The 27,479-nt window shown below is 43.7% G+C and overlaps 1 protein-coding gene across 1 annotated transcript in view; it reads right to left on the minus strand.

The window, feature by feature from the left end:
• The window catches only part of LOC122941333 (oocyte zinc finger protein XlCOF6-like), a 69,603-nt gene that overhangs the window by 30,836 nt on the left and 11,288 nt on the right, over positions 1-27,479 (minus strand). The window contains exons 2-6 of the mRNA XM_044298470.1: positions 14,060-14,175; positions 12,783-12,944; positions 11,367-11,490; positions 8,904-9,001; positions 6,330-6,435 (exon numbers count right to left, since the gene is read on the minus strand). Coding sequence (XP_044154405.1) covers positions 6,330-6,435; positions 8,904-9,001; positions 11,367-11,490; positions 12,783-12,944; positions 14,060-14,137 — 568 coding nt within the window. The 5' untranslated portion in view covers positions 14,138-14,175. The remainder of the gene's footprint in view (positions 1-6,329; positions 6,436-8,903; positions 9,002-11,366; positions 11,491-12,782; positions 12,945-14,059; positions 14,176-27,479) is intronic.

The following is a 27,479-nucleotide window of genomic DNA, read 5'->3' on the forward strand; positions in this document are numbered from 1 at the left end:
GGCAATAAACAGACAAGTATTGCATCCATTTTGCAAGTGCCGGTCTTCTTCTTGTATATGTAAGCAAGCCACAGGATAAGCATCACTATTAACTGATGGAGTATGCTGGTGTATGGTAATATGGGGGTTGTGTCCCAATGCTGATGCATGGGAACTGGTATAGGGGAAATGAAAGGGGTTGTCCCACAACAGCCTTTACCTGTTAGGAATGCTCACAGGAATGGCTAACTGTGAATACTGAAATGCAGATATATCTATTTTCAAACATGCTTGGCTCCTTCTTACCCTGCTGTGCAGCTAGAGATTCTACTCCAATTACGCGAGGTAAGGCATTAGCCTCAGGCGGCACCACCTAGGGACAAGTGGGGACGGCGGCAGGGCCGTAGGCAATGAGTACTTCTATATTCAACTGTATCACCATCCTCAGGATGTCAATACAGTTGAATGCTGCGGCAGGGCATCGGAGAGGTGTCTCCTGCGTCCCCTCTAAGCCTCTGCTGTTGCTGAGCAGTTCGGTAGCTGGACGATGCATCATGGAAGGTGAGCACTCTCTTACTAAGGGTGTATTTCCATGTTGCAACCACAAGGTAATCTGCAATACTATGCGACCATCATTTAGAGGGGAAGTCTCATCTCTAACGTTTCTGTAGATTTACAATCAAAGTGCGACAGATACTGACTCTCTTGAGAACATAGCTTCATTTGCCTATGGCAGTGTATGGAGAGGTGGCTCAACATGTGTGGCTCTGTCCATTTACTTCTATGGGAGAATGGGACCAGTGGTATTTGAATCTATGGGACTCCTGTGGATATTCCATAAAAGTCTTATTTCCCTGTCCCTTGAAGTCCTATGTAACACCATAGACAACACTAGTGCAGATCAAGTAGTAGTGTTACCTGCAGTCCTATGTAAAACCACAGATAACACTAGTGCAGATCATGTGGTAGTGTTACCTGCATTCTTAGTGTGCCTCCCTGTGCCTCTCCCACGGACTCCATGCTGGCGGCGCTGCCACGTCCTTCCTTTCCTTCAGCTAGGACATACTGAACTACAGCAGTGCTCCTCTCTAACTACAGGAAAATAGCTCTCTGTTCCTCCAGCTCCTACCCCACAAGTCTGGTCACATGGGCAATGATGTAAGGAAGGTCCTTTAGCCCACTAGGAAATAACATTTACCCTGTGGGTACAATCGCTTGTGCCTGTTCTGAGTTCTGGAGATCCCACCTCGACAGTGCATTCAGTGAAAATGGTGTGCATTGTTGGTGTAAGCCGTCCTAGAATTTAGAACAGGCATTTTGTTGAAGTCCAGGTGTCGGGCTGCGGTAGTAAGCAGGCCTATTGAGGGCCTGAGCGGGGGCACACTGCCACACAGCTTAAAGGGAACACTGGATGTCTCCCTGCCCTGCTGTTTCCTCGGATAGACTTCAGACCTAGTGCCTGTAGCGTACCAGAGGCTGGCACTGGCGGCACAATGTCATCATCGTGCCGCCTGAGCTGGGCAGCATACAGCAGAGGACACAGACCGGAAGAGGCCTGTGTCCTGCACCACACTGCTGAGAGCTGCATGGGGGTAAGTATTTCAGTCTATTATTTTTATTTGGCAGTATGCTGTTGAGGCGGATCTTTTGTACGTACACACATTATAAGGGCGGGGGCTCTACAATTTTTTTGTACTGGCACACATAATAAAGGGGGTATTTTTGTACTGGCACACATCATAAGGGATATGTTTTCTCCTGGCACACATTATAAGGGCTCATTCACACAACAGTTTTAAATTGCGGCCGTGTGCATTGAGTATTTTGCGTAACGGAGTAGTTATATTTTGCGGAACAGAACAATCCAATCCTTGTCCGTAATGCAGACAATAATAGGACGTGTTCTATTTTTTTGCGAAACGACATACAGAAACCAAATGCACACAGAGTATTTTCCGTTCTTTTTGCAGCACCATTAAAGTGAATAGTTCCGCATGAGTGCATGAGTCCTAAGGGAAATTTTTTCTACTGGCACACATTATAACCTGGGATTTTTTGTACTGGGACACATTGTAAGGAGGTATTTTTTGTAACGGCACACATTGTAATACACATTGTTATATTTTGGAACTGGCACACATTATAAGGGGGCATTTTTTGGACTGTCACACGCTATAAGGGGTATTTTTTCTACTGATAGACATTGCAGGCAATTTTTTCTACTGCCACATATTATAAGGGGAATTAGTACTACTGAGGGGAACATGATTACTAGTATGGGCACTATTGGGGCTTCATTACTTCTGAGGCACAACGGCGGCAGTATATCTATCGGAGGCACTGTTAGTACTAAGTGCACACTGGCAGAGAATTATTACTATTGGTGGGACTTCTGAGAACACTTACTGTGGGAGGCACCCTGGCATCAACTTAACACAAGTATTTTTGGGGACACTATGTTAACAACACTATTAGTGTCAGCCCTATTTGCTGGGTGCAGCTATTTTCTAGGGCATGGTTTGCCAATAATTACTGGAGGAGTCACTGTGTGGTACTAGTATTTTTAGGGGGACTGTTTCTGCAGTATAGTATTGGGGAGCACAGCGGACACAGTATTGAGGGTGGCAGGATGGGGTGTTCAGAAGGTGGGAGGATGATGGAAAGTAGGAAATAAGATATCTTATTGTCAAACTCTGCAGAGACAAAAGATAGCTGAAATATATCCTCATGGTAGACTGGTCCAAATGGAGAACATAAGGAAAGAGAATGTCTACATGGCACTAGAGAGTCTGTTTCCAACAAGCCTCATAATGCCTTGCATGTGCTATTACAATCGCTTGTTCTCATACAGCTGCATTGTTTCTGGGCAGCAGAGTGCCATTAAAGGGGTATTCTTATCTCAGACAATGGGGACATATTGCTAGGATATGCCACCATTGCCTGATAGATGCAGGTCCCTCCTCTGGGAACCGCACCTACACTGAGAACAGAGCCTTGAAAGTTATGGAGGGCGCACGGCGCATGCACAGCCGCCCTCCATTCATTTCTATGGGGCTGCAGAAAATAGCCGAGTGCTGGCTTGGCTATTTCGATCGGCCCCATAATAAGAATGTGAGCGGTGGCCACGGAAGCGCGGTGCGCTCCCATTCATTACTACGGGGAGAGCGCTTGGTGGTGGCAGGACCCCAGAAAACCTGGGTACTCCAGCCACCACCTTCCCCGCTCAGTTCACGGTGTAGGTGCGGGTCCCAGAGGTGGGACCCGCACCTATCAGACAATGGAGGCATATCCTAGCGATATGCCTCCATTGTCTCAGATGGGAATACCACTTTAACAAAGCACAATCTAATGCCCAGAAACCATAATTTATTTGCCTGCACGAATGACAGTTTTGCCCAATGAATGAGTGGTTCCCTCGTTCATTGGATGACTGCCTACACCTTTAAATGGGTGGGGAGCCTAATATCCCTACACTGTTGCACTGACTTTACTATAAAGTTTATTCACTGTTGCTAATATCGTCCTGCTCCAAGTCCAATACCTTCATTCCTAGAGATCAATGATGGTTTCCAGATCACTTTCCATGGCTCAGATGCCTGGCACTCATTTTCTTACTCCTTGACAGCAGAGTCTTCATGCCTCGACAGGCAGCACTAAATTGCCCTGCATTGGAGGAGTTTAGCCTGTCACCATTTTTGTAATGGGTAGTGTAACACCTCCTGTACTTACTTTTCTATCTATGCTGAATCCTAAAGCAGGGTCCTTCTGACAAAGACCCAATGTTCAGTTCCAGGCCACTTATTCCACATACAGTCACCAGAAGCTTTTTTACTTGATTCTCCTTTGATAAGTCCACAGAAATTAAAAACATCTGCAAGTCAAGGGTGGCTGCTACCAAAGAGACCTTGAAAGTGCCTGTTATAGAATGGCAAAATGCTAACAAATCAGGATCTCAGGTACTCACAAAAATACTGTTTCTGGTAGGTTCATCGTTTGTCTTTCCTACTAGAAGACTGTGATAATTAAGCCAGGTTATTGAACCTAAAAGTCTGCAGGACTCCATTCTGGAATATTGGGACACCCCCAGTAAAACTGTTCCCTTACCATGGTGCTTGCTATTTCTAAGGTACCCATCAGTCCCTTCCATCCTACTCACTGATGCTATATGCATATTTGCTGGTAATCCAGCAGTCAAATATAGTGCTGGCAACCAGCTTGAGTGCCATTCCAGAAGGGTGAGACATTTGGAAAATAGGGCTTACTTAAAGGGGTTGTCCAGGATTTTGATACTGATCCTCAGAATAGGCCATAAATATGAGATCAGCAGGGGTTTGACATCCTGCACCCACCAATCAGCTATTACTTTGTCATTCGGGTGCCAGATCTAATCAGTGCCATCCATTATGTAGAGCACAGAACTGGTAGCTGCAGTGTTGCTTCCATTCACTTCAGTTACCAGTTCTATGTCTGACACAAAGAACACAGCTGTATAGTTGCGGCAGCTAGAAGACTGATCAATGGGGGTGCGGTGTGTCAAATCCTAACTGATTTCATGTTGATGGCCTATCCTGAGTATAGGCCATCAATATAAAACATTCTGGTTAGCCCCTTTAAGCATTGTGGCCGACCAAGTTCATCCCTTTATTGCAGCAATTTACTCTATGGCAGAAGGACATTTTCAGCAGGACAACACACCATGCTACAAGGCTTGTATAGTCATGAGTTGCTTCCAGGAACATGACAGTGAGTTTTCTAAACTTCCCTAATCTTCACAGTCCTGAGACATTTATTCTATAAGGCATCTCTGGGACAAGGCAGAACAAGTTATTCAGAGCCTGCGTCTAATCTGTGGCAACTTTGAGAAGATGTACTGTCTGCATGAGCTAACATTCCAGCAGAACGATTTCAACACCCAGTGAAATCTATGCCATGAAGAATTACTCTAAAGTCCAAAAGAGGTCTAATGCACCTTAAAGTAGTAAAATTCCAAATAGAAGGCAGCACTCCAACTTTATTGAAAAAGATGATAGTTACTTTATTCATCAATGGAATAAAGTAACCATTGTTACTGAAGTTGGATAACTAGTGTTGAGCAAACTTATGTTTTAAGTTCAGCGTCTAAAGTTCGGGTTATCGAAGTATCTCGTTATGGATTCTAAATTCTGTTATGGTCCGTGGTAGAGGAATTCATAACTGGATACTTCGATAACCCAAACCCGAACTTTAGACGCCGAACTTAAAACACAAGTTCGCTCAACACTATGGAAAACCTATTGTTGTAATACTGTTTCAGCCTTAGGCCTCATGCACACGACAGTTGTTTTTTGCATCCGCTAAAGAAAAACGGATGCGGCATCAGTTTTTTTTTTTAGGATCCTTTTTTTCCACATATCCCTTGTAATAAATGCCTATCCTTGTCTGCAAATGTGAAAAAAGTAGGACATGCACTATTTTTTTTGCTGAAGGGAAACACGGACAACGGACGAGGAACACAAACGGACGAACTATCAGCATTTTTTGCTGAACCATTGAAACTAATGGGTCCACATCCTATCCGCAAAAAAAAAAACAAAAAACGGAACGGAGGCCGAGAAAAACAACTGTCGTGTGCATGAGGCCTCGCATTTGCTGTGTTTTCTAGTATTTCCTCAACTTAACTACTTGTCAAAGTTAAATGGCAAGGATTTAGTAATAGACATGCTGTGGAGTGATGGAGTCGAGCCTGACATGCTTATATCACCAGAATAACAAATAAATGCAAGTAGGTATTGTATTGTTACCTGGCCCTCACCTGACTATACAAGATGGGTAAAATGCCTCATGACCATTGTCACAAATGGCATCTTCATGGCACATTTTGACTACTCTTTCAATAAAATGATTTAAAAAAAATAATGTGCATTATGGTTAATCTGTTGATGGATCATACAGTACAAAAACATTCATTAGTTGAGTGGAATTTTGGGTTTTATATGTTTTTTATGGTTTTCTATGGAATTTACCATTGTTCTAGATACCTCCCTGGGTAGAGGTCTATCTATACTTCCTGTGATAAGAAAACCATTGGTGTATGGTAAGACTTCCACAACGTGGTTTTAAAAAATGCAGGTGGTTTTACCACCGCGTTACTACCGGACACGTTTTTCAAAGAGAAAAACACTATCACCGGATCAGGTAGTAGCAGAGGTAAAACAGCATATGTTTTTTATTTTTTAAGCAACATGGGTTTTCCACAGCCTAATAGGGAACAATTCTAAAAAAAGACCTCAATTTACTGTGCTGACACAATATGTAACTGCTGCAGGGACAGAACAAGGAGAACGTGTGAGTACTCAGTAGTCACTACTCACCTGTGCCGATATATGTAGGTGTTTCCTCCACCTTACACTGCTGGCTATCTTCCACATATATTTCTTCTTTTATTGTTTCACATTTAATATCAGCCAGTTGTTCAACCTAATCCCAATACATAGAATAAGTATTGTATACATTCAGAAACAACAAGAGTTAAATTGACACGTAAGGCATTAAATACTCAGTGTAGCCAAGACAGCTGGAGATGTTTAACCCCTTAACGCCATCCATGTATGTCAAGCATTACGTGGTTGCATGTAGCAGGCTCACGAGCTGAGCTCACTCCATATGCAGCGGATGCTGCATATACAGCAGACAAGCTCCTGCAGCTACCAGGATCACGGTCATTAGATGCTGCAATCAAAATGACCATGGTATTTGTGGGGTTAGACAGAGGGAGGGAGCTCCCTCTGATCGAAGCCCCTGCAAAATTGAGGGGTTCTGATTATTTGCTATGGTAGCCTGGGGTCTTGTGAAGGTCCCCAGGCCTTTCACGCACAGCCCGACAGACAGTTGGCAAAAATCCCATAGACTGCAATAGTATTTTATTGCAGCCTATTGGTACATGTGATTAGAAGACTGCATGTAAAAGTCCTTAGGTGACTAAAAAAAATACGGTTTAAAAATATATAAAAATAACACAAATATATAAAAAAAATTCAAATCCCTTTATCAATTTCTCACATAAAGATAAACAATAAAAAATAACCACCATTGGTATTGCCATGTCTGGACTAATAAAATATGAAAAGGTCTATCTACAGATTACCCCGCAAAACATGAGCCCTCACACAGCTCTTGGCTGTTATAGCTGTCAGAATATATATATATATATATATATATATATATTTTTTTTTTTTTTTTTTTTTTTAAGGTAGTAAAACATATAAATAAACTATATAAATAAGATCACCATAATTGTACTGTTCTGCAGAAAAAAAGGTTTCATGTCATTTTTAGCACATTGTGAATGCTCTAAAAACAAAACCCCAAAAATACAGTGGAATAGCATTTGTTTTTTCAATTTCATCCCACAAAATACTTTTTTTTTTTTTCACGTTTTCCAATACAAATATGGTAAACTAAATGGTGCCATTAAAAAATACAACTTCAAACAAAGTGTCTGTGGATCACTACAGCTGGGTAATTAAGATAAGGTGATCTTGGTCTTTGTGACCCACCCAGTCACTAAAAGGGAATAAGTAATAAAACAATAAGACCAGGCACTCAAATATGTGGTCAAAATGAGAAAATTTAATGGAGGTAGTACTCCCTAAAATGGCAATGATATATAGATGGATAAAATCAATACATGATCAGCAGCACAAAATTACATACAAATATAATCACATACATAGCACCAAAGGTAATCATCGAGATATAAAAGTATGGGTGACCACAGTTCTTGTATCTGGTTAATAGCAGCAATGGAAACAACGTGTGCCCAGTTAATAGCAGTGGATACAACGTATCAGTCAACAATCAGGATCCAAAGTATAGGAAACCGCAATCCATCTGTTTGATTCCTAATAAATAATCCTCTTGGATAATCGTGTGCCTCAATTACACTTTTGAATAGACGGCTTCTTTGATAATCACACTATTGAATAATCGTAACTCCGTACAATATTACTGCTGACTTTCAGCAGCGCATGAATGAGTGTCACAAGTCCTTAAAAAGGCAAAGAGGACAAAGAGGCACAGTGCGGTATTGAACCAAGGTAGCGTCCCACCTATTAGCGCAACTGTGTTGATATTACCTCAATCCAGCCGGTGTCCTCTTATCCTTGTGCGAGCTTGAAAGGTTCGCAATGAGCCAGATATCAGCTGGCTATGCACTCAAAGGAGCTTGTTAGAGCTTCGTATAATCAGAGCTTTCTCCAAAGGTCGACGGTCTTTAACACAGCCGTTTCTACTTCAGAATCCAGGAAAAACTACTGTCCCAGCATACCGGTGCAAGGTATGACCCATACGCGTTTCAGGGATATTAGAATGACCCCTTCCTCAGTGTTAAAGACCAGTGACCTTTGGAGAAAGCTCTGATTATACGAAGCTCCAACAAGCTACGTGAGCGCATAGCCAGCTGATATCTGGCTCATTGCGAACTTTCCACGCTCGCACAAGGATAAGAGGACACCGGCTGGATTGAGGTAATATCAACACAGTTGCGCTAACAGGTGGGACGCTATTTATGTGATTATATTTGTATGTAATTTTGTGCTGCTGATCATGTATTGATTTTATCCATCTATATATCATTGCCATTTTAGAGAGTACTACCTCCATTAAATATTGCTCATTTGACCACATATTTGAGTGCCTTGTCTTATTGTTTTGTTAAAAAATACAAGTTGTTGGTCAAAAAATAAGCCCTCATATGGTTATGTGAACGGAAATTTTTAAAACAAATTGGCTCTTGGAAGGTGGGAAGGAAAAAACTGAAATGCAAAAATTAAAATTGGTAGTGTCCTTTAGAGGTTGAAAATAACAATTATCGCTACCAAGCCAAGAAGTGAACAATAACAAGAGACTGAACAAGGTCCTACACTATATTCTGAGTGATTATTTACCTTATGATTCTGTAGGACATTTTGATTTTCTTCTGAACAACTGTGTATCAGAAGAGGACTGGGGACTCTATCTGGTATGTTCTCCACAGGAAATCCATCTGCAGATGAAGCAAGCACCGTGACTAAAACATTATTTAAGTGTAATTATCAGGTTATGGAAATTTCTGAAGAACCCTCAAGATTACTGCACTCACTTCAGTAAGTGGTATAACTACTGCCACAGAAGTTTCTATAGGGTCCACAGTCTTAAAGGGGTTGTCCGGGTTCAGAGCTGAACCCGGACATACCCTTATTTTCACCCCGGCAGCCCTCCTGAGCCTGGCATCGGAGCATCTCGTGTTCCGATGCGCTCCCGTGCCCTGCGCTAGATCGCGCAGGGCACGGGCTCTTGTGTTTTCAATAACACACTGCCGGGCGGTAACTTCCGCCCAGCAGTGTGTTCGGTGACGTCACCGGCTCTGAGGGGCGGGCTTTAGCTCTACCCTAGCCGTTTTACTGGCTAGGGCAGAGCCAAATCCCGCCCATCAGTGCCAGTGACGTCACCGGGGTTCCTGTCAGCCCCATAGAGAGCCCCGGTACGTCACCGGAACTCAGAAAAATGCCTTTGCCCTGCGCGATTTAGCGCAGGGCAAAGGAGAGCATCGGAGCATGAACTGCTCCGATGCTCATGTGAGGGGGGCTGCCTGGGTGAAAATGGAGGGCTGTCCAGGTTCAGCTCTGAACCTGGACAACCCCTTTAAGAGGGTCTGAGCCACCTGTTTAGAATCACAGGAAAAAAAATGTATCACACCCTGCACTCCAGAAAAGTAGCAAAATAGGGATTTGTGACTTTTTGGGCATACTTGCGATAATAAACCAAATTGCCACTTTTTGCATTTTCACACAATTCCCTCCAGTTTTGAAAAGTGTGTGTAGCTTGCTATGTTAATTACTTTCACTTAAGATTTATCACTGCAACTTTTCAAAAAAGTCACACAAAAAGTTGCAATCTTACCCCAGTACAAGGGTGACATGGAAAAACTGGAGTAGCATTTCTAGACAGAAGTGTTGGATTTGAAGAATTGCCAATATCATCTACCACACAGGCGCTGGTAAAGCCTAGAATGTATGGGATCTTGAGCTGCAGTTGACTTCACTACAACTGCCAGGGTGGAGCTAGGCTGAGGGTCCGCCTCACTCCTGTTTCATGCTCTCGCGTCGACTCAAGTAGGGCCTGTGTCTTATCAGCCTTTCTGAATCATTCAATGCCCCAGGCCTGCCAGGTGATGTCCTCAGCCCCAACCTCCATAAACTGTCAATCCAGGCTCCCAGCTGCCCAGTCGACTGATGGTGGTACTTGCTGCCCAAGTAATATACCATGTATTATGTATATATACTAGTAATGTACTAATATACAGTGCCTTGAATAAGTATTAATGTCCCTTGAACCTTTCCACATTTTTTTTCATGTTATAGCCACAAACATAAATGTACTTTATTGGGATTTTGTGTGATAGACCAACACAAAGTAGCAAGTATGTGTGATGTGAAAATAAAATTATACATGGTTTACAAAAATTTTTATAAATAAAAATCTGAAAAGTGTGGCATGCATTTGTATTTAGCCCCCTGTACTCTGATACCCCTAAATAAAATCCAGTGTGACCAATTGCCTTCAAAAGTCCACCTATGTGTAGTTTATCCTCAGTATACCTATAGCTGTTCTGTGAAGGCCTCAGAGGTTTCTTAGTGAACATCAGTAATCAAACAGCATCACGAAAACTAAGGAAAACATCACACAGCTCAGGGACAAAGTACAGGACAATGTCCTGACCTGGTCAATGTTAGGCTACTTTCACACTAGCGTTGTTTTAATCCGGCGTTCAATTCCGACACTGGAACTGCCCGCCGGATCCGGAAAAACATGTGAAAACGGATTACATTTGAATCCTGATCAGGCTTTCGATCAAATGGAAAAATGCATTGGAAAAAACGGATCCGCCATTTATGGACTTTAACTTTTTTTTCACATTTTTCGGGTTTAACATGCAAAAGCCGGATCCGTTTTGACTGAACACACGGGGCCGGATCCGGCGTTAATGCAAGTCAATGGGAAAAAAGCCGGATCCGGCGTTCAGTCAAAGTGTTCAGGCTTTTTGGCCGGAGGTAAAAATACTGCATGCTACGTTTTTCTGAAAAGCCTGATCAGTCAAAAAGACTGAACAGAAGACATCCTGATGCATCCTGAAGGACTGACTCTCCATTCACAATGCATTAGGATAAAACTAATCAGTTCTTTTCCGGATTTGAGCCCCTAGGACGGAACTCAGCGCCGGAAAAGAAAAACGCTAGTGTGAAAGTACCCTTAGGGGTCTAAAAAAAATTTAGGAGACTGGTCTGAGGTAGGACCCACTCAGAAATTTGTGGAGACCCAGGCTTTTCTTGTGACACCCCTGCCTGCAGTCAATTAATGTTTCTGCTTACATAATGATGTGAAGAACTGGTGATTCTCCATCACAATATCCTTGTACAGATCCTTGTGTTCTTCTACATACTCCCACTCCTCCATGGAGAGATAGACAGCGACATCCTGACTCCTTATAGGAACCTGATACATATAAAGATATTTCATTGAAAAATTCAATCACACCCTTTTTATACTATTCTGTATTCTATAATACTATTACCAATAATTAAATAATGGCTTTCTGATTATTATGAGTTTACGGTTTATTCTTTATTAATGTTATATTTTTAAATCACACTTTATATAACAAAACATGTAACAAACATGCAAATGATGTCCCCTTGTTCTTTATATAATTCTTTAAAATGAAAAAATAATGTGCTAATTCTTAAAGACAAGATCAAAAAAGACAAAAAAATATCCAAGACAAAAATTTTTTAACAGACCTCTTTAAAGTGGCTGGAGTCAGGGTGGGACTCATACTTAACTGGTCCCCACAGCTGGATTACAGTTGCATTGCTTGATGGCCACCTTGGCAAGTCCCGGGTCTCAGGGAATCAACATCCCATTGACTACTGCAGCCAATCACTGGTCGCAGCAGTGACTTGTCAACCATGTGGTATGTCACTGGGTCATGTGCCGCATGGGTGACGAGGGCAATGGCGTGAAAGACAGCCCCTTTTCTCTCCTAACCATTTAGATGCCACAGTTAGCACTGATTAGAGCAACTATGGGGTTAAGTGAGAGAGTAGGGTACCAGCTGTATGTGTATTAACTACCTACTTGAAGTAATGTACCGCATGGGGAAGGAGTTACATAATATGCAGCATAGTATGCAGTTTGTATTGTGAACTCTAGTTACTATCTTTTTAAAGAATGCTTATTTCTTAGTGACAGATACAAAAAATAAAAAAAATGATCAAAATCTTAACCTGAAGCCTTCTAGTTAGACTTCGTTTTTAATGCCGTTTCCGTACAGCATTAAAATGTATTGGCTCTGTGTAGGCAAACTTCATATCGCTCGAAGTTGTGTGAGACTTCTATGAATTACTACTGTATTCAGAGCTGCGTATTGAAAAACTATTTAAAATAGTAATCCGAAGTGGGCATTGGTACTGCCTGGTACCTCAGTGGTGGATCAATCATACATTGATATATCACACAGCTTAGCTTCCCTCCCTCTGTAATTTCCCTTTCTGCATTCTATTATACACTGAACTCAATACGAACACTGTTTCAGTAAAATCCCATGCTTACTCTAGTTACAGCTCAAGGCACAAAAAGGTACATACATTTGGACCTAAACATACATGAGATGGCTAGCAGCAGTGCCCCAAAAGACCCTCACATTTTGGGCTTACTACCTCAATGCACCTCAGTGTGTATTACTGTATATTACTGTATAATTTCCCAGAATTCCCGGCAGCGCTCACCTCTCCAGTCAGCAGCTCAATGATCTTGTTGGTGAGGTCCAGGATCTTTTTCTCATTGATTTTCTCAATTATCAGTGAGTCAGGTGGAGGCACCATGATTCGGATCTGGCTCCTGCTCCATCCTTCACCTTCATCAGAAATCTTTCTCACTACTATGTAATCCTTTGTATGGAAAGAGACACAGCGATTTAACATTACACATTTCTTTCATCTCTCTGGTCATGCTCACTTTTATTTAATGAAATCAATTAAAATAAATATGTCAGTTTCACAGCTCAATGATGAATGGAGTCTATTGCACAGAAACCCATTCTTGGGGAACTGTGAATATTTTATAAATGGAACTAGTTGAAGAATCATACTTGTGTTCATTCACACGGTCCACAACTTTACAACATGGATTTCCCTATTCCCTTCCTTGTATTCCTCAATAATAAAATATATTTTTTAAAAGTGATCGCGTAATAGTTAGTACACGTAATAGTTGCACTCATACTAAATACTTGTATTTTGTGTATTTATAGAATATGCATGTATTTAATAAAGATGTAAAGATATTTGAAATATTTTTTGTTTTTTATTTTTATTTGGAAATTCAGGAAATAGCAGTTAGTTATTTAAACATTTCACCCCCAAAGGATTTTTCTTTTTTGCATTTTAGTTCTCTACTCACTTTAATATTTTTTTTATTCACATATCCATATGAGGGCTTGTTTTTTGTGAGACAAGTAGCATTTTCTAATTGCACCATTTTAGATTGCATCTTATGTAGTGGGAAGCTGGAAAAAAATCCAAATAGGGTGGAAATGGGAAAAAAAATGCAATTCCGCCAGTGGTATGGGTTTTGGTTTTACAGTGTTCCCTATGCAAGTAAAACTTATTGGTTCTCTTCCTTCTCCAGTTCCGTATGGAAAAAAAATATACATTTGTATAGTTGTTCTTGTGTTTTAATACAGAAAAATAATAACTTTGAAAAGATTATTTTTTTCTTTTCATATTCATATTCTTCCTAAATTGGATGCCATGTGACTTAATGACATTGTCCTGGATTTAAAAAAAACATGGCTGATTTCTTACAGAAATGGCATCACATCTGTCCATAGATTGTATGACATTGCATCTCAGCACAATTAATTCCAATAGAGCTAAACTGCAATACCAAACATACTCTGTGGACAGATGTTGCACTGTTTTGGAAGAAAGCAGCCCAGATTTTCATTCTCCAGAATAGAAGGGATACGAGGCTGCTGCGTGCCATTTTTTCCTGAATCTCTCACCTCTCCAGCGAGCAGGTACATTATCTCTAGGGTGAGGTTAAATAAAATTTCAGTCATGTGGCTTTTGGTCTTGTCCATCCTTGCTGGCTCTGTCAGACAGCTAGTTAAGATCCAACCTAAAGGGGAGAAAATAAGAAGGAACAAACCCTTGTTAATAACAAAACCCTGTTAATACTTTCTCACTATATCAGGCTATCGATGTGCCCTTTATAGACAAAACCATTGTCCATGAACAATTCTATTTTCGATTGGTTGCCTTTGGACATGACAAAAATCATAGTTACGGGTGGTTATGAAATCATACAGGTCAGAAATGAGGCACAAATGATCATGATTAATCATGATACTAACATGAATGAGTCTAATACATACCTCCCAACCTTCTCTGATATGGTGGGACAGTCCCAGACTTCAACAGCTGTCACATGGTCCCAGAAAGACCATGGTATGTCCCACTTTGAACTTTCTCTGCATCCTGAGGACACAGGGACAGTTGAAAGCAATGGTGAAGTATGGAGCTGTCAGCTCCTGCTCTAAAATTTAACATGGACATAAGATTTCAGAACTTTTGCTATAGCATGTAAAATTTTGCTCTGGGGGCCTCCCACTTCTCTTCATTATCTTTGAGATGTTTCTACACCTTGAATGGAGTCTACATAAAGATGGCCTAGGTGTCACTACCAGAGCTTTGAGATGTTCTCACAGCTCTGTTTCCCCACCCCTGTGATGATGTCACGTAGAGCTTGGAGGAGTTCTCACTGTTCTGTTTCTCCACCCCTGTGATGAGGTCTTTACTCCCAGCTGTTCCTCCTGCATTTGATTTCCCTGCCTTTAAATCACCCCTCCTCCTATTGTAGGGCGTGGATTATATTTCTCATTTCAGTTGTAGCTCTTGCCTGAGTATCTTCACTTGTAAGCTATCAGTTCACTGGACCTGTGTTCTGCTGCAGCAAGCACTCCGGATATTGCCAGCTGTCCTTGGATCCGTCTTCTCTGCGGCTGCAGCTCCTTCAGCTAAGTGTGCAGACATTGTTGTGTACCTGGTTTTTTTCTGACTGGATCTGAGGTGGCCACGGTTCCCTCCATATACTGAGCAGGGCACCGGTTGCCGTGCCCCTTCCACTATTGTAGGGGTTACAGTGGTCATCAGTCTTAGGTACGCGGGCATGCCTCGTTCCACCATTTGGATCCAGGCATGTGCTTTAGCAGCATAGGGAGAGCTTTGAGGGTCTGACAGGGGTCATCCTTTATCTTCCATAGTTTGGGTCCGGTCAGTAGCTCTTTGTTCTGTGTATATTCTTGTTGCTCACAAACAGCCGTGACATTATAATCCACCAAAACCGTCCTTTTTGACATGGATCCGCTTTCTGGCCTGGTTGACCGCATGCAGGGTCTTTCTTTGGAAGTAGCGGATCTCCGTCAATCTATGACTCAGCTTCAAGCATTGGGCTCTGCTCCGGCTCATGGAGTCTGTTGCGAACCAAAGGTCTCACTTCCGGAAACGTTCTCCGGGGGCAGTGAGAATTTTGTTCGCTTCAGAGAGGCATGCAAACTCCATTTTTGCTTGTGTCCCCACTCCTCTGGTAAGGAGGAGCAGAGGGTGAGGATTGTCATCTCCCTGCTGAGGGGTAATGCTCAGACTTGGGCTTTTTCGCTGCCATCAGGGGATCCCTCCCTTCGATCCGTGGAAAGATTTTTTGTGGCCCTGGGGCAGATGCATGATGACCCGGATCGTGTTGCTCTGGCCGAATCGAACTTACGTGTTTTATGCCAGAACAAACTGTCTGCGGAGCTTTATTGTTCTCTCTCTCAGAGAGATTGAAAGATGCGTTTGCTTTCCATGAGAGACCAACGTCCTTAGAGTCTGCCATGTCATTGGCGGTACGCCTTGACAGGCGTCTAAGAGAAAGAAACGAGACCTCTCTGTCCAGCCATTGTCAGTCTAGGGGCAATGGTGCAGACTCATTCAGTGTGCAGGGGCCTTATCCTGTCTCGCTCCCCTCTGAGGAGGAGCCCATGCAGCTAGGTCGACTTGCCCCTGATAAAAGAGGATTTAGTCCTCAGAATATGGTGTGTTTTTGTTGTGGGGGCATAGGTCATTTGGCAAATGTTTGTCCGTCTAGGAGATTCCTGAACTGTACTAAGAGCAATAATAAGAGAAAAACCTCAAGAGGTAAATCATCAAATTCTGCTACTTTGGGCAAAGTTGATGTAGGAATTGATGCTTTTCCTCTGACCTGCAGTTCCCGTTTTCTCCTGTCTGCCAGGGTGGCGCTAGAGAGCAAAGTCATTTCTTGTGAGATTTTTGTCGATAGTGGAGCGGCCATCAATCTTATTGACACTCAATTTGTAGCCATGCATGGTTTTCAGGTTTGCACATTAGAAAAGGATATACCTGTTTTTGCTATTGACTCTGCTCCACTCTCGCAGAGATCTCTGAAGGGCATTGTTCACAATATCCGGCTAGCTGTAGGTGACACTCATGTGGAGGATATATCTTGTTTTGTCCTTAACGGATTGCCTTCTCCTCTAGTTTTGGGGTTACCCTGGCTCACTAGACATAACCCCACTATTGATTGGCAAGGAAGGCAAATAAATGAGTGGAGTGACTTTTGTAGAGAGAATTGTCTCACAGCGACTTTTGCAGAGGTGTCTACTAAAACTGTGCCATCATTTCTCTCTGATTTCTCGGACGTGTTTTCCGAGAGCGGTGTTCAGGAGCTACCTCCTCACCGGGAGTTTGACTGTCCCATTAACCTCATTCCTGGCGCCAAGCTGCCAAAAGCACGCCTCTACAATCTCTCACAACCGGAAAGAATCGCAATGCGAACCTATTTTTCCAAGAGTCTCGATAAGGGGCATATTCGTCCCTCAAAGTCACCTGTTGCTGCAGGTTTTTTTTTTGTTAAAAAAAAAGATGGCTCTCTGAGACCTTGCCTAGATTTTAGGGAGCTGAACCGTATCACGATTCGCGATCCCTATCCCCTTCCTCTGATCCCGGACCTCTTCAACCAAATTGTTGGGGCCAAGGTCTTTTCCAAATTGGATTTGAGAGGCGCGTACAACCTGGTCAGGGTCAGAGAGGGGGGATGAATGGAAAACGGCCTTTAATACCCCTAACGGGCATTTCGAGAACCTCGTTATGCCTTTCGGCCTGATGAATGCTCCGGCCGTCTTTCAGCATTTTGTTAATAGTATTTTCTACCATTTAATGGGGAAATTTGTATTGGTGTATCTTGATGATATTTTGATTTTTTCCCCTGATGTTCAGACCCATCAGGATCATCTTTTTCAGGTTCTGCAGATTCTGCGGGAAAATAAATTGTACGCCAAGCTGGAGAAATGTCTTTTTATGGTACCGGAGATTCAATTTCTGGGTTTTCTCCTCTCTGCTTCTGGTTTTCGCATGGATCCGGAGAAGGTCCGTGCTGTACTTGAGTGGGAGCTTCCTGAGAATCAGAAGGCATTGATGCGCTTTCTGGGTTTTGCGAACTACTACAGAAAGTTCATTTTGAATTATTCCTCTGTTATCAAACCCCTTACTGACATGACAAAAAAGGGGGCGAATTTTTCCTCTTGGTCGGAGGAGGCGCTTGCAGCCTTTTCTAAGATTAAAGAGAGTTTTGCGTCTGCTCCCGTCTTGGTGCATCCCAATGTTTCCTTACCTTTTATTGTTGAGGTGGATGCTTCCGAGGTGGGTGTGGGTGCAGTTTTGTCCCAGGGCCCTTCTCCTGCCAAATGGTGACCCTGTGCCTTTTTCTCAAAAAAACTCTCCCCGGCAGAGAGAAACTATGATGTAGGAGATAGGGAGTTGTTGGCCATCAAGTTAGCTTTCGAGGAATGGCGCCATTGGTTGGAGGGGGCCAGGCACCCTATCACCGTTTTTACCGACCATAAGAATCCGGCATACTTGGAGTCGGCCAGGCGTATGAATCCGAGACAGGCCAGATGGTCTCTGTTCTTCTCCAGATTCAATTTTGTCGGTACATTCCGCCCTGGGATCAAAAATGTGAAGGCTGATGCTCTCCCTCGCTGTTTTCCGTGAGGAGGAAACTCCGAGGACCCGGGTCCCATTTTGGCGGAGGGGGTAGTTGTTTCTGCTCTATATTCCGATTTGGAGGCCGAGGTCCAGGCTGCCCAGACTGAGGCACCTGCCCGTTGTCCTTCTGGGAAGTTGTTTGTGCCTCCTGAGCTACGTCACAAACTCTTCAAGGAGCATCATGATACGGTTCTTGCTGGTCACCCCGGGAGTAGAGCCACGGTAGATCTCATTGCTCGGAGATTTTGGTGGCCGGTTCTTCGTAAGTCGGTGGAGGGTTTTGTGGCTGCTTGTGAGACGTGCGCTCGCGCTAAGGTCCCTCGTTCACGACCTTCAGGTTCCCTTCTCCCGTTACCCATACCTTCCCGTCCTTGGACACACCTGTCCATGGACTTTATCATGGATCTTCCTCGTTCCTCGGGGAAGTCGGTGATCCTGGTGGTCGTGGACCGTTTTAGCAAGATGGCTCATTTCGTTCCTTTCCCTGGTTTACCCAATGCTAAAACGTTGGCGCAAGCTTTTGTCAACCATATTGTTAAATTGCACGGCATTCCCTCTGATATTGTTTCCGATAGAGGCACGCAGTTTGTGTCCAGGTTCTGGAAGGCTTTCTGTTCCCGCCTGGGGGTTCGGCTGTCCTTCTCTTCTACTTTTCACCCGCAGTCGAATGGTCAGACTAAGCGCCTCAATCAGAATCTGGAGACATATTTGCGCTGCTTTGTGGCAGAGAACCAGGAGGATTGGTGTTCATTTCTCCCTCTTGCTGAGTTTGCTTTGAACAACCGTCGTCAGGAATCTTCTGATAAGTCACCATTCTTTGGTGCATATGGGTCCCATCCGCAGTTTGGGACATTCTCGGGAGGGGCTCTTTCTTGTTTACCTGAGGAGGAGAGATTTTCCTAGTCTTTGTCTACCATTTGGCAAAAGATTCAGAGTAATCTTAGAAAGATGAGTGAGAAGTATAAGCGTGTGGCTGATAAGAGACGTGTGCCTGGTCCGGACCTGAATGTGGGTGATCTGGTGTGGTTGTCTACAAGAAATATTAAACTGAAGGTTCCCTCCTGGAAATTGGGTCCCAAGTTTATTGCGCCTTATAAAATGTTGTCAGTCATCAATCCTGTTGCCTTCCGTCTTGATCTTCCACGGGTTTGGAAGATACATAATGTATTTCACAGATCTCTCTTAAAACCATATGTCCAGCGCACGGTACCCTCCTCTTTGCCGCCTCCTCCTCCGATTTTGGTTGATGGCAATCTGGAGTTTGAGGTTTCCAGAATTGTGGACTCTCGCATTGTCCGTGGTTCTCTTCAGTACATCGTTCATTGGAAGGGTTATGGTCCTGAGGAGAGGATGTGGGTTCCGGTGTCGGACATTAAAGCCACTCGCCTCATCAGGGCATTTCATAGGGCTCATCCTGAGAAGGTGGGTCCTGGGTGTCCAGAGTCCACCCGTAGAGGGGGGGTACTGTCACTACCAGAGCTTTGAGACGTTCTCACAGCTCTGTTTCCCCACCCCGTGATGATGTCACTTAGAGTTTGGAGGAGTTCTCACTGCTCTGTTTCTCCACCCCTGTGATGATGTCACGTAGAGCTTGGAGGAGTTCTCACTGTTCTGTTTCTCCACCCCTGTGATGAGGTCTTTACTCCCAGCTGTTCCTCCTGCATTTGATTTCCCTGCCTTTAAATCACCCCTCCTCCTATTGTAGGGCGTGGATTATATTTCTCATTTCAGTTGTAGCTCTTGCCTGAGTATCTTAACTTGTAAGCTATCAGTTCACTGGACCTGTGTTCTGCTGCAGCAAGCACTCAGATATTGCCAGCTGTCCTTGGATCCGTCTTCTCTGCGGCTGCAACTCCTTCAGCTAAGTGTGCAGACATTGTTGTGTACCTGGTTATTTTCTGACTGGATCTGAGGTGGCCACGGTTCCCTCCATATACTGAGCAGGGCACCGGTGGTCGTGCCCCTTCCACTATTGTAGGGGTTACAGTGGTCATCAGTCTTAGGTACGCGGGCATGCCTCGTTCCACCATTTGGATCCGGGCATGTGCTTTAGCAGCATAGGAAGAGCTTTGAGGGTCTGACAGGGGTCACCCTTTATCTTCCCTAGTTTGGGTCCGGTCTGTAGCTCTTTGTTCTGTGATTACTCTTGTTGCTCACAAACAGCCGTGACACTAGGCTATAAGAAGATTGCCAACACCCTGATACTGAGCTACAGCACGGTGGCCAAGACCATACAGCAGTTTAACAAGACCGATTCTACTCAGAACAGGCCTGCCATGGTTGACCAAAGAAGTTGAGTGCACATGCTCAGCATTATATCCAAAGGTTGTCTTTTAAAAATAGATGTATGAGTGCTGCCAGGATTGCTGCAGAGGTTAAAGCGGTGAGGGTGTCAGACTGTCAGTGCTCAGACCATACGCAGCACACTGCATGAAATCTGCATCGCTGTCGTCCCAGAAGGAAGCCTCTTCTAAAGATGATGCACAAGAAAGCCTACAGTTTACTGAAGACAAGCAGACTAAGGACATGGATTACTGCAACCATGTCCTATGGTCTGATGAGACCAAGATAAACTTACTGTACTTGGTTCAGATGATGTCAAGTGTATGTGGTGGCAACCAGGTGAGGAGTACAAAGACAAATGTCTCTTGCCTACAGTCAAGCATGGTGGTGGGAGTTTCACGGTTTGGGTTGCACGAGTGCTTCCAGCTGTGGGGAGCTACAGTTCATTGAGGGAACCATGAATACATGTACTGTGACATACTGAAGCACAGCATGATGCCCTCCCTTTGGAAACGGGGCCGCATGGCAGTATTCCTACATGATAACGACCCCAAACACACCTCCAAGACGACCACTGCCTTACTAAAAAAACTGGGTAAAGGTGCTGGACTGGCCAACCATGTCTCCAGACCTCAACCCTATTGAGCATCTGTGGGGCATCCTCAAATGGAAGGTGGAGGAGCGCAAGGTCTCTAACATCCACCAGCTCTGTGATATCGTCATGGATGGAGTGTAAGAGGATTCCAGTGGCAACTTGTGAAGCTCTAGTGAACTCCATGCCCAAGAGAGTTAAAGGGGTTATCCCACTTTGCATTTTCATACTTACCTGCTGCCAGCAGGCCGTTCACTTCCTAGATTCTGGCCGTGGCGGGCTTCATCTTGATTGAAGTCTTCTCCCGGCCGGGCCACGCGCTGGACTGAATGCGCACACCGCCGCGCATGCGCCATGGTGACTTATTCCTGGCCAGTATAGTACAGAGCTGGCGTGCGCATTCGCGGCTCTTAACTATTCTGGCCAGGAAGAAGTCACCATCGTGCATGCGCGGCAATGTGCGCGTTCAGGACAGCAAGCGGCCCGGCTGGGAGAAAAGAAGGAGTCTTCTGCACAAGCACGGCCACCGGGATTCCGGAGAAGAGCGGTGGCCGTAACCAGGGGAGACCAAATTACAACAATGAGGTAAGTGGGGAAGAATTTTTTCTCCTAAATGGTTGGTTAATCAAATATATTTACAAAAATGATCACTGTCAAATCATTAATAGATTTACCAGTGATCATTATGATGGGATAAGCCCTTTAAGGCAATGCTGAGCATGACACTTTGGGCACAATTTGGCCATTTTCACTTAGGGGTGTACGTACTCACTTTTGTTGCCAGTGGTTTAGACATTAATAGCTGTGTGGCAAGTTATTTTGAGGGCACACCAAATTTACACTGTTATACAAGCTATACACTGGCTACTTTACATTTTATCAAAGTGTCACAACTTCAGTGTTGTCACATGAAAACATATAATAAAATATTTACTAAAATGTGAGGGGTGTACTCACTTTTGTGAGATAATGTAACTGTGTATGTAATAAATGTGTATAAGCATGTATAGCAAGGTATTTTAGTGATTCTTTCCCCTTTAATTCCTTGTAATGTAGTGGGTTAGTACCTACAGTAGCCACTTTCCTGAAATAACGGTACATAGTGCACACTAAAGACCTTTAGGAGGGGCCAGGAAAGTAGAAAACATCTAGCCCGATGGGGAGATTGCCCATTTGTTTTTGGCTTGGGTGACTATTACCTATTTTACTCTGTATGTTATCTTATGTAAATATCTTTTATCATAGTCTAGTAAACTTTTATGCACCTAAATTTTGTTAAGGGGTTGCGCAGCCTGTTTGTCTTGATGACCTATTGTAACGTAACGTGAATTCAAAACATTTGAGAATGCTTATGTAGCCTTAGTGAATAAATATATTTACTAAGTGAGATTAAATATAAGATAACACAGACAAATCACATACTGAATAATAAAAAGTAAATACATCACTATTATTGGGTGAGACATGATCATATAACATGGCTGTCTAACACATGACCAACACCGGGTGTACAAGAGATAGGGCAAATCAATACTTATATCCTACCTAGGATGAAGTTCTTGGTGGAGTCCCCTGAATGATTGTGTGCCACAGAGTTTAAACCTGTTAGCCCCTCCTCCAGTGTGCAGCACAAATGTCTCTGAGATCACTCAGGAATATGGTCAGCACACTGGGGGATGCCTACTACATTACCAGGCACATCATCTCACAGAATGGTAATAATAAAAGGGAACAGAATTAAAGGGACAGAACTAATCAGTACTTAAAAAATATCCTTACAATACACCTATCCTCAGGATAGCTCATCAATATCTGATCTGCAAGGGACCAACACCCAGCACACTCACGCATCAGGTCTTTGAAGAGGAGGCGGCGCTCCATGTGTCCCAAATGCACCCAGGTATTTTGGGGACAAGGGGCTGCAGCAGGCGGATCACACTGTAGTCAATGGGGATCTGGCAGCTCGCTGCATTATCTGGCTATTCCGGATACAGCAAATACTGGTTTTTACTCTGCAGGAACGGACTACCAGATTTGAAAATGCAGATATGAAAGTAGGGCAAGTGAGACAGAAGTTAAAAGGGATATCCCACAAAAAGGATTACTATGCAATAGTGCATTTCAAATGAAGTATTGCCGTATTGAAATATACATGCATTCACGGAGAAGGAAATTGGGGGAGATTACACACAATGGGTGTCACGTAGGGTACTTTCAAATTAGCGTTTTTTGTGGATCCGTCATTGATCTGCAAAAGAGCTCCCGTTACCATAATACAACTGAATGCTCGCAGCGTTATTCTGTCCGCGATGGGAGCATAACCGAACGGAACAGATTTTGGTGCACTCCGTTTCGTTCAGCTTTGTCCCCATTGTCAATAAATTGGGACAAAACGGAAGCGTTTTCTTCCGCTATTGAGATCCTATGAAGTTCTCCTGTCAGTTGCCAAACCCAAAGTGCCAGATAGAGGAGCATGGGTCGTCACTACACAGAACACATTTCCAATGGCGCCGTGCTTTACAATGCTTAACAATGTGCTTGGTTTGTTTGTAAGGCATCTTACAAACACGCGTGACAGATTGGCTCCGGATGCGTTGTGAGGGATCAGAATCCATTTTCTATAAACATGTCCTCCATCTTGTGCATATGGGAGATTTAGGTCAGGTCCTAAATGGATCTTACAGGGTTAAATAGACAGATAACAATAATGTCTAAAAACAAGGACAAAAAGTCAGTTTATGTGGGTGATAGAACCCACCCCCTCCCCACAGTTTCCTCTCAAGCAGAGCTATCTGTCTGATCCTCAGGAAGTGTGTGTGTGTGTGGGGGGGGGGAGATAGGAATGGAAACATAGCGTGTCAGTTTCCCGAGGGCTCAGATCCCTTTTAAATTTGGATTTCAACAATCATAGGTAAAGGGATATTTCCCTAACAAAATCTTGCCGCCCAATGTGGGGCTCAACTAAAGCTCACTTCATCTGGTCTACGACAAATTGGACGTTCCGGTCTGGGATTTGCAGATATGAGAATTAGCGCTAAAAGGTAAGAGACTTTATCTTACACTATATCTGTGTCTGAGTGGTTTGTCCAGTTCAAGGATCTGGTGATTGAATGTACGTATAAGTCCTTCTATAGTAGAGCCTATTTTTGGTAAGAACCTGAAAATGACTATGATTGTTCGATTTTGAGACCTAAGAGATGGACAGTTTCAATGGGAAAGTCTTTGGTTTAGTTTTGGGAGTTTTGGTATATGCCTCATTTGTTCTTTATTGTATGTGAAAAATATTGGAGAATTACAGGAAGGGTAATCAAAGTCCTTGGACTCCAATGTCCAGTTTGTGAGGTTTTGATTGGTTAAGAAACTCAGTAACAGACTACACTAGGTAAATATAGTGGGGAAATTCAGAGGAAACTGAGGGAAAATAGACCTCTGAATAATTGTTTAACTTTCTGTGGAAAAAGATTAACATACACAATGGGGAACAATTTCAATATACCAAAGTGTTACAAAACAGCTAAGACTTTAGTCAAAGAGAGGGAAGGAAAAGAAGGTTTGAAAAGTATTTACAGGGTATTGAAGATGGTAGGAATGAAGGATGGAAATTTTAATGTGGATACTTGGGAAAGATTCAGAAGGACACATTGTGGTTGGATAAAGGATCATGGATGTGAAGAAGTAGTTAATACCTGGGTTAAAGTGGCAGAGGAAGTTAAAACTGAGGGGGTGGCGAGGAGAAGTAGTCAGAGGTAGACTGTTGTATACTTAGAAATCAAAAGACAATGACACTCCCCCATATCCAACTGCCCCTAGACCTCCAAGAGGGAATGGACAGGAGGGATGGACTTGTAATGTCTATGGCAATCAGAATCCAGACTGGGCCAATGCGTGCCGAGCCTGTGGTGCCCCCGACCCCACAGACCTGTAGAACTCTACCCTATTCTGACTAAGACAAGACTTCTACCCAGACCCACAATAGGACAACAGGTGGCAATGGGAGGAGAACCTGATACAACCTCAGTAACCAGCCGGAATCAGGAACCTGAATTTCTTAATGCCAGTGTGACTGAGTACCACCCCTGGAGTCCGAAACACCAACTCAGACTTTTGACCCGACTGCCCGACCCTCTGACGAGACCTATGCCTACTTCTAGGATGTTGATGAAGATGGGCGATATGACTTTATGAACGAACACAGAAATGTCCCCATGGATATTATGACTAGAGACTGGGACAAAACTTTACAGTCTGGGACTGAATTTGGCAGGGTTTTTACAGAATGGGCCAGTTTAAGGGAGGAAGAAAGTTCCCGATGTCTTAAAGATATAGTACAGGGTCCTCAGAAGACTTTAGAGACTTATGCTGCAGGACTAAGGACTATCTGGACCGACATAGGTTGGGATCAAGCTGGAAAGATGGGAGAAAAACTGTTGACATGTGCATTCATGGAGGAGCTTTGACCCACCCTCCAGGCTAAGCTGAAAGCTTGTAAACCTGAATGGCGTGTGACCCCTTTAACCCAATTAATTGCTGCAGTCAAATGGTTAGAACTAGACATGAAGAAAAACCCTACTCCAGTTAAATACATGGGGCAGGGCACCAGTCCCAAACCCAAACATGATTTTAAATGTTACAATTGCAGCAAACCAGGTCACACGAAGAGAGATTGGGTTCCCAGGAAACCTAGAGACATCGGTGGCCAATTTAGACCACAATCACCACAGTCTTTAGACTAGAATACCGGTACCCCGTGACGGTTCTGCCTGTAAAAGTAGAGTCCGTGGGCCCCCAAATACATATCCCGCTATCCCTAGGAAATAAAAAGGCAGTACCATTCCTGGTCAACACGGAGGCAGCTAAAACAGTTGTTTTCCAGAACTTTTTAAAACCCTACCATGGGTTTCACTGGGGAAATAGTGTTTGTCCGTGAGTCTGAACCAGTCAAACTAAAAATCAAAGACAGTACTGTTATCACTCAAATTTTGGTAAAGGATGATCTCCCTGAACCTATTCTGGGAACTGATGTACTCCAAGCGCTCGGGCCAGTATCCATCTACACCCAGATGGGACTAGTCATGTAGACTTTGGAGCCTCAGAAGAAGTTCTCTGCCCAATAATGGCGTCAATAACAGTGGCTGAATTAAATCTTCCTGATTAGACAGAATCTGAAAAGAGTGTCCCCGAGAGCCTTTGGGCCACCTCAAAGACGGACATAGGCAAATTACCCGTGTAGCCTGTGATGGTGTCTCTAAAGCCCAGGTGTCAGCCCCTGCAAGTTAAACACTACCCATTGAGTCACGCTCAGGAAATAGCAGTGTCCAGCCAAACAGATGATTTTCTCCGTGCAGGTGCTCTCATCAATACTGTGTCCCCGGCAAACACTCCCCCATTTCCAGTGAAGAGGGCTGTTAAGGGTCAGCCAGTCACATATCGAATGGTCCAAGATCTTCGAGAGGTCAAGCAAAGTCACAGTCCTACAAATCCCAATAGTGCCCAATCCGCACACTGCTATCCCAAGTTCCGTCCACAGCTACCTGTTTCACTGTGATTGAACTGGCAAATGCATTTTTCAGTGTACTTCTGCATCCAGATTGTCAGCATCTTTTTGCTTTGCAGTATACATGGACTGTTTTACCCCAAGAGGCCCAGAACTTGCCCACCATGTATAGTCAGGCCCTATAATCTGTCCTAGCCAACTGGCCCCCTTCTGGAACTGTGGTCTAATTGCAATATGTCGATGACTTACTTAGGAGTGGCAGCTCCGTTTCAGCACACATAATGTTTCTCCAAGAAAATGGGTGTACCGTTTCTAGGCATAAACTACAGTTTTGCAAAGAAAGGTGATATTTTTTTGACACTGCCTTTTGCACGGTGCCCAGCACCTCACCCCCGAACGAAAAAAGGCAGTGGAAAAGATACAGGTGCCCAAAGGAGCACAGAACATGAGAGTATTTTTGGGTCTTGTCTCATACTGCCGTCCCTGGATACGGCACACATCTATGTTAATGCAGCCCCTCTATAACTGTTTGTCTTCTGATCCCTTTCATCTTACAGAAGAAGCTGTTAATAACTTTCATACTTTGAAACTGTGCATACTGTCTGCCCCCGCTCTGGGCATTCCAAAATATGACAAACCTTTCTGTTTGTTTTGTTCTGAAATGCAGGGGCATAACACTGCTGTACTGACTCAGAAACACGGAGATCGGCAACGCCCCGTTGCCTACTTTTCTGCTAGTCTCAATCCTGTTGCCAGAGGCCCCCTCTTGTGTCAGGGCAGTAGCGGCAGTGCAAGCTATCACTGAAAAAGCTTCTGAAATTGCTCTGGACTACCCTGTAACTGTTCAAACTCCTCATGAAATTCAAGGCATTCTCACTCAAGTGCAACGAAAACATATCTCCATGACCAGACAACTAAGACTACAGTGTGCACTCCTCATGCCTGCAAACATCTCATTCAAACATTGTACTACTCTAAATCCTGCTACTCTGTTACTGATTACAGATTCAGA

The sequence above is a fragment of the Bufo gargarizans genome, chromosome 6 (genome assembly GCF_014858855.1).
Source record: "Bufo gargarizans isolate SCDJY-AF-19 chromosome 6, ASM1485885v1, whole genome shotgun sequence".
NCBI classification, from domain to species: Eukaryota; Metazoa; Chordata; class Amphibia; order Anura; family Bufonidae; genus Bufo; species Bufo gargarizans.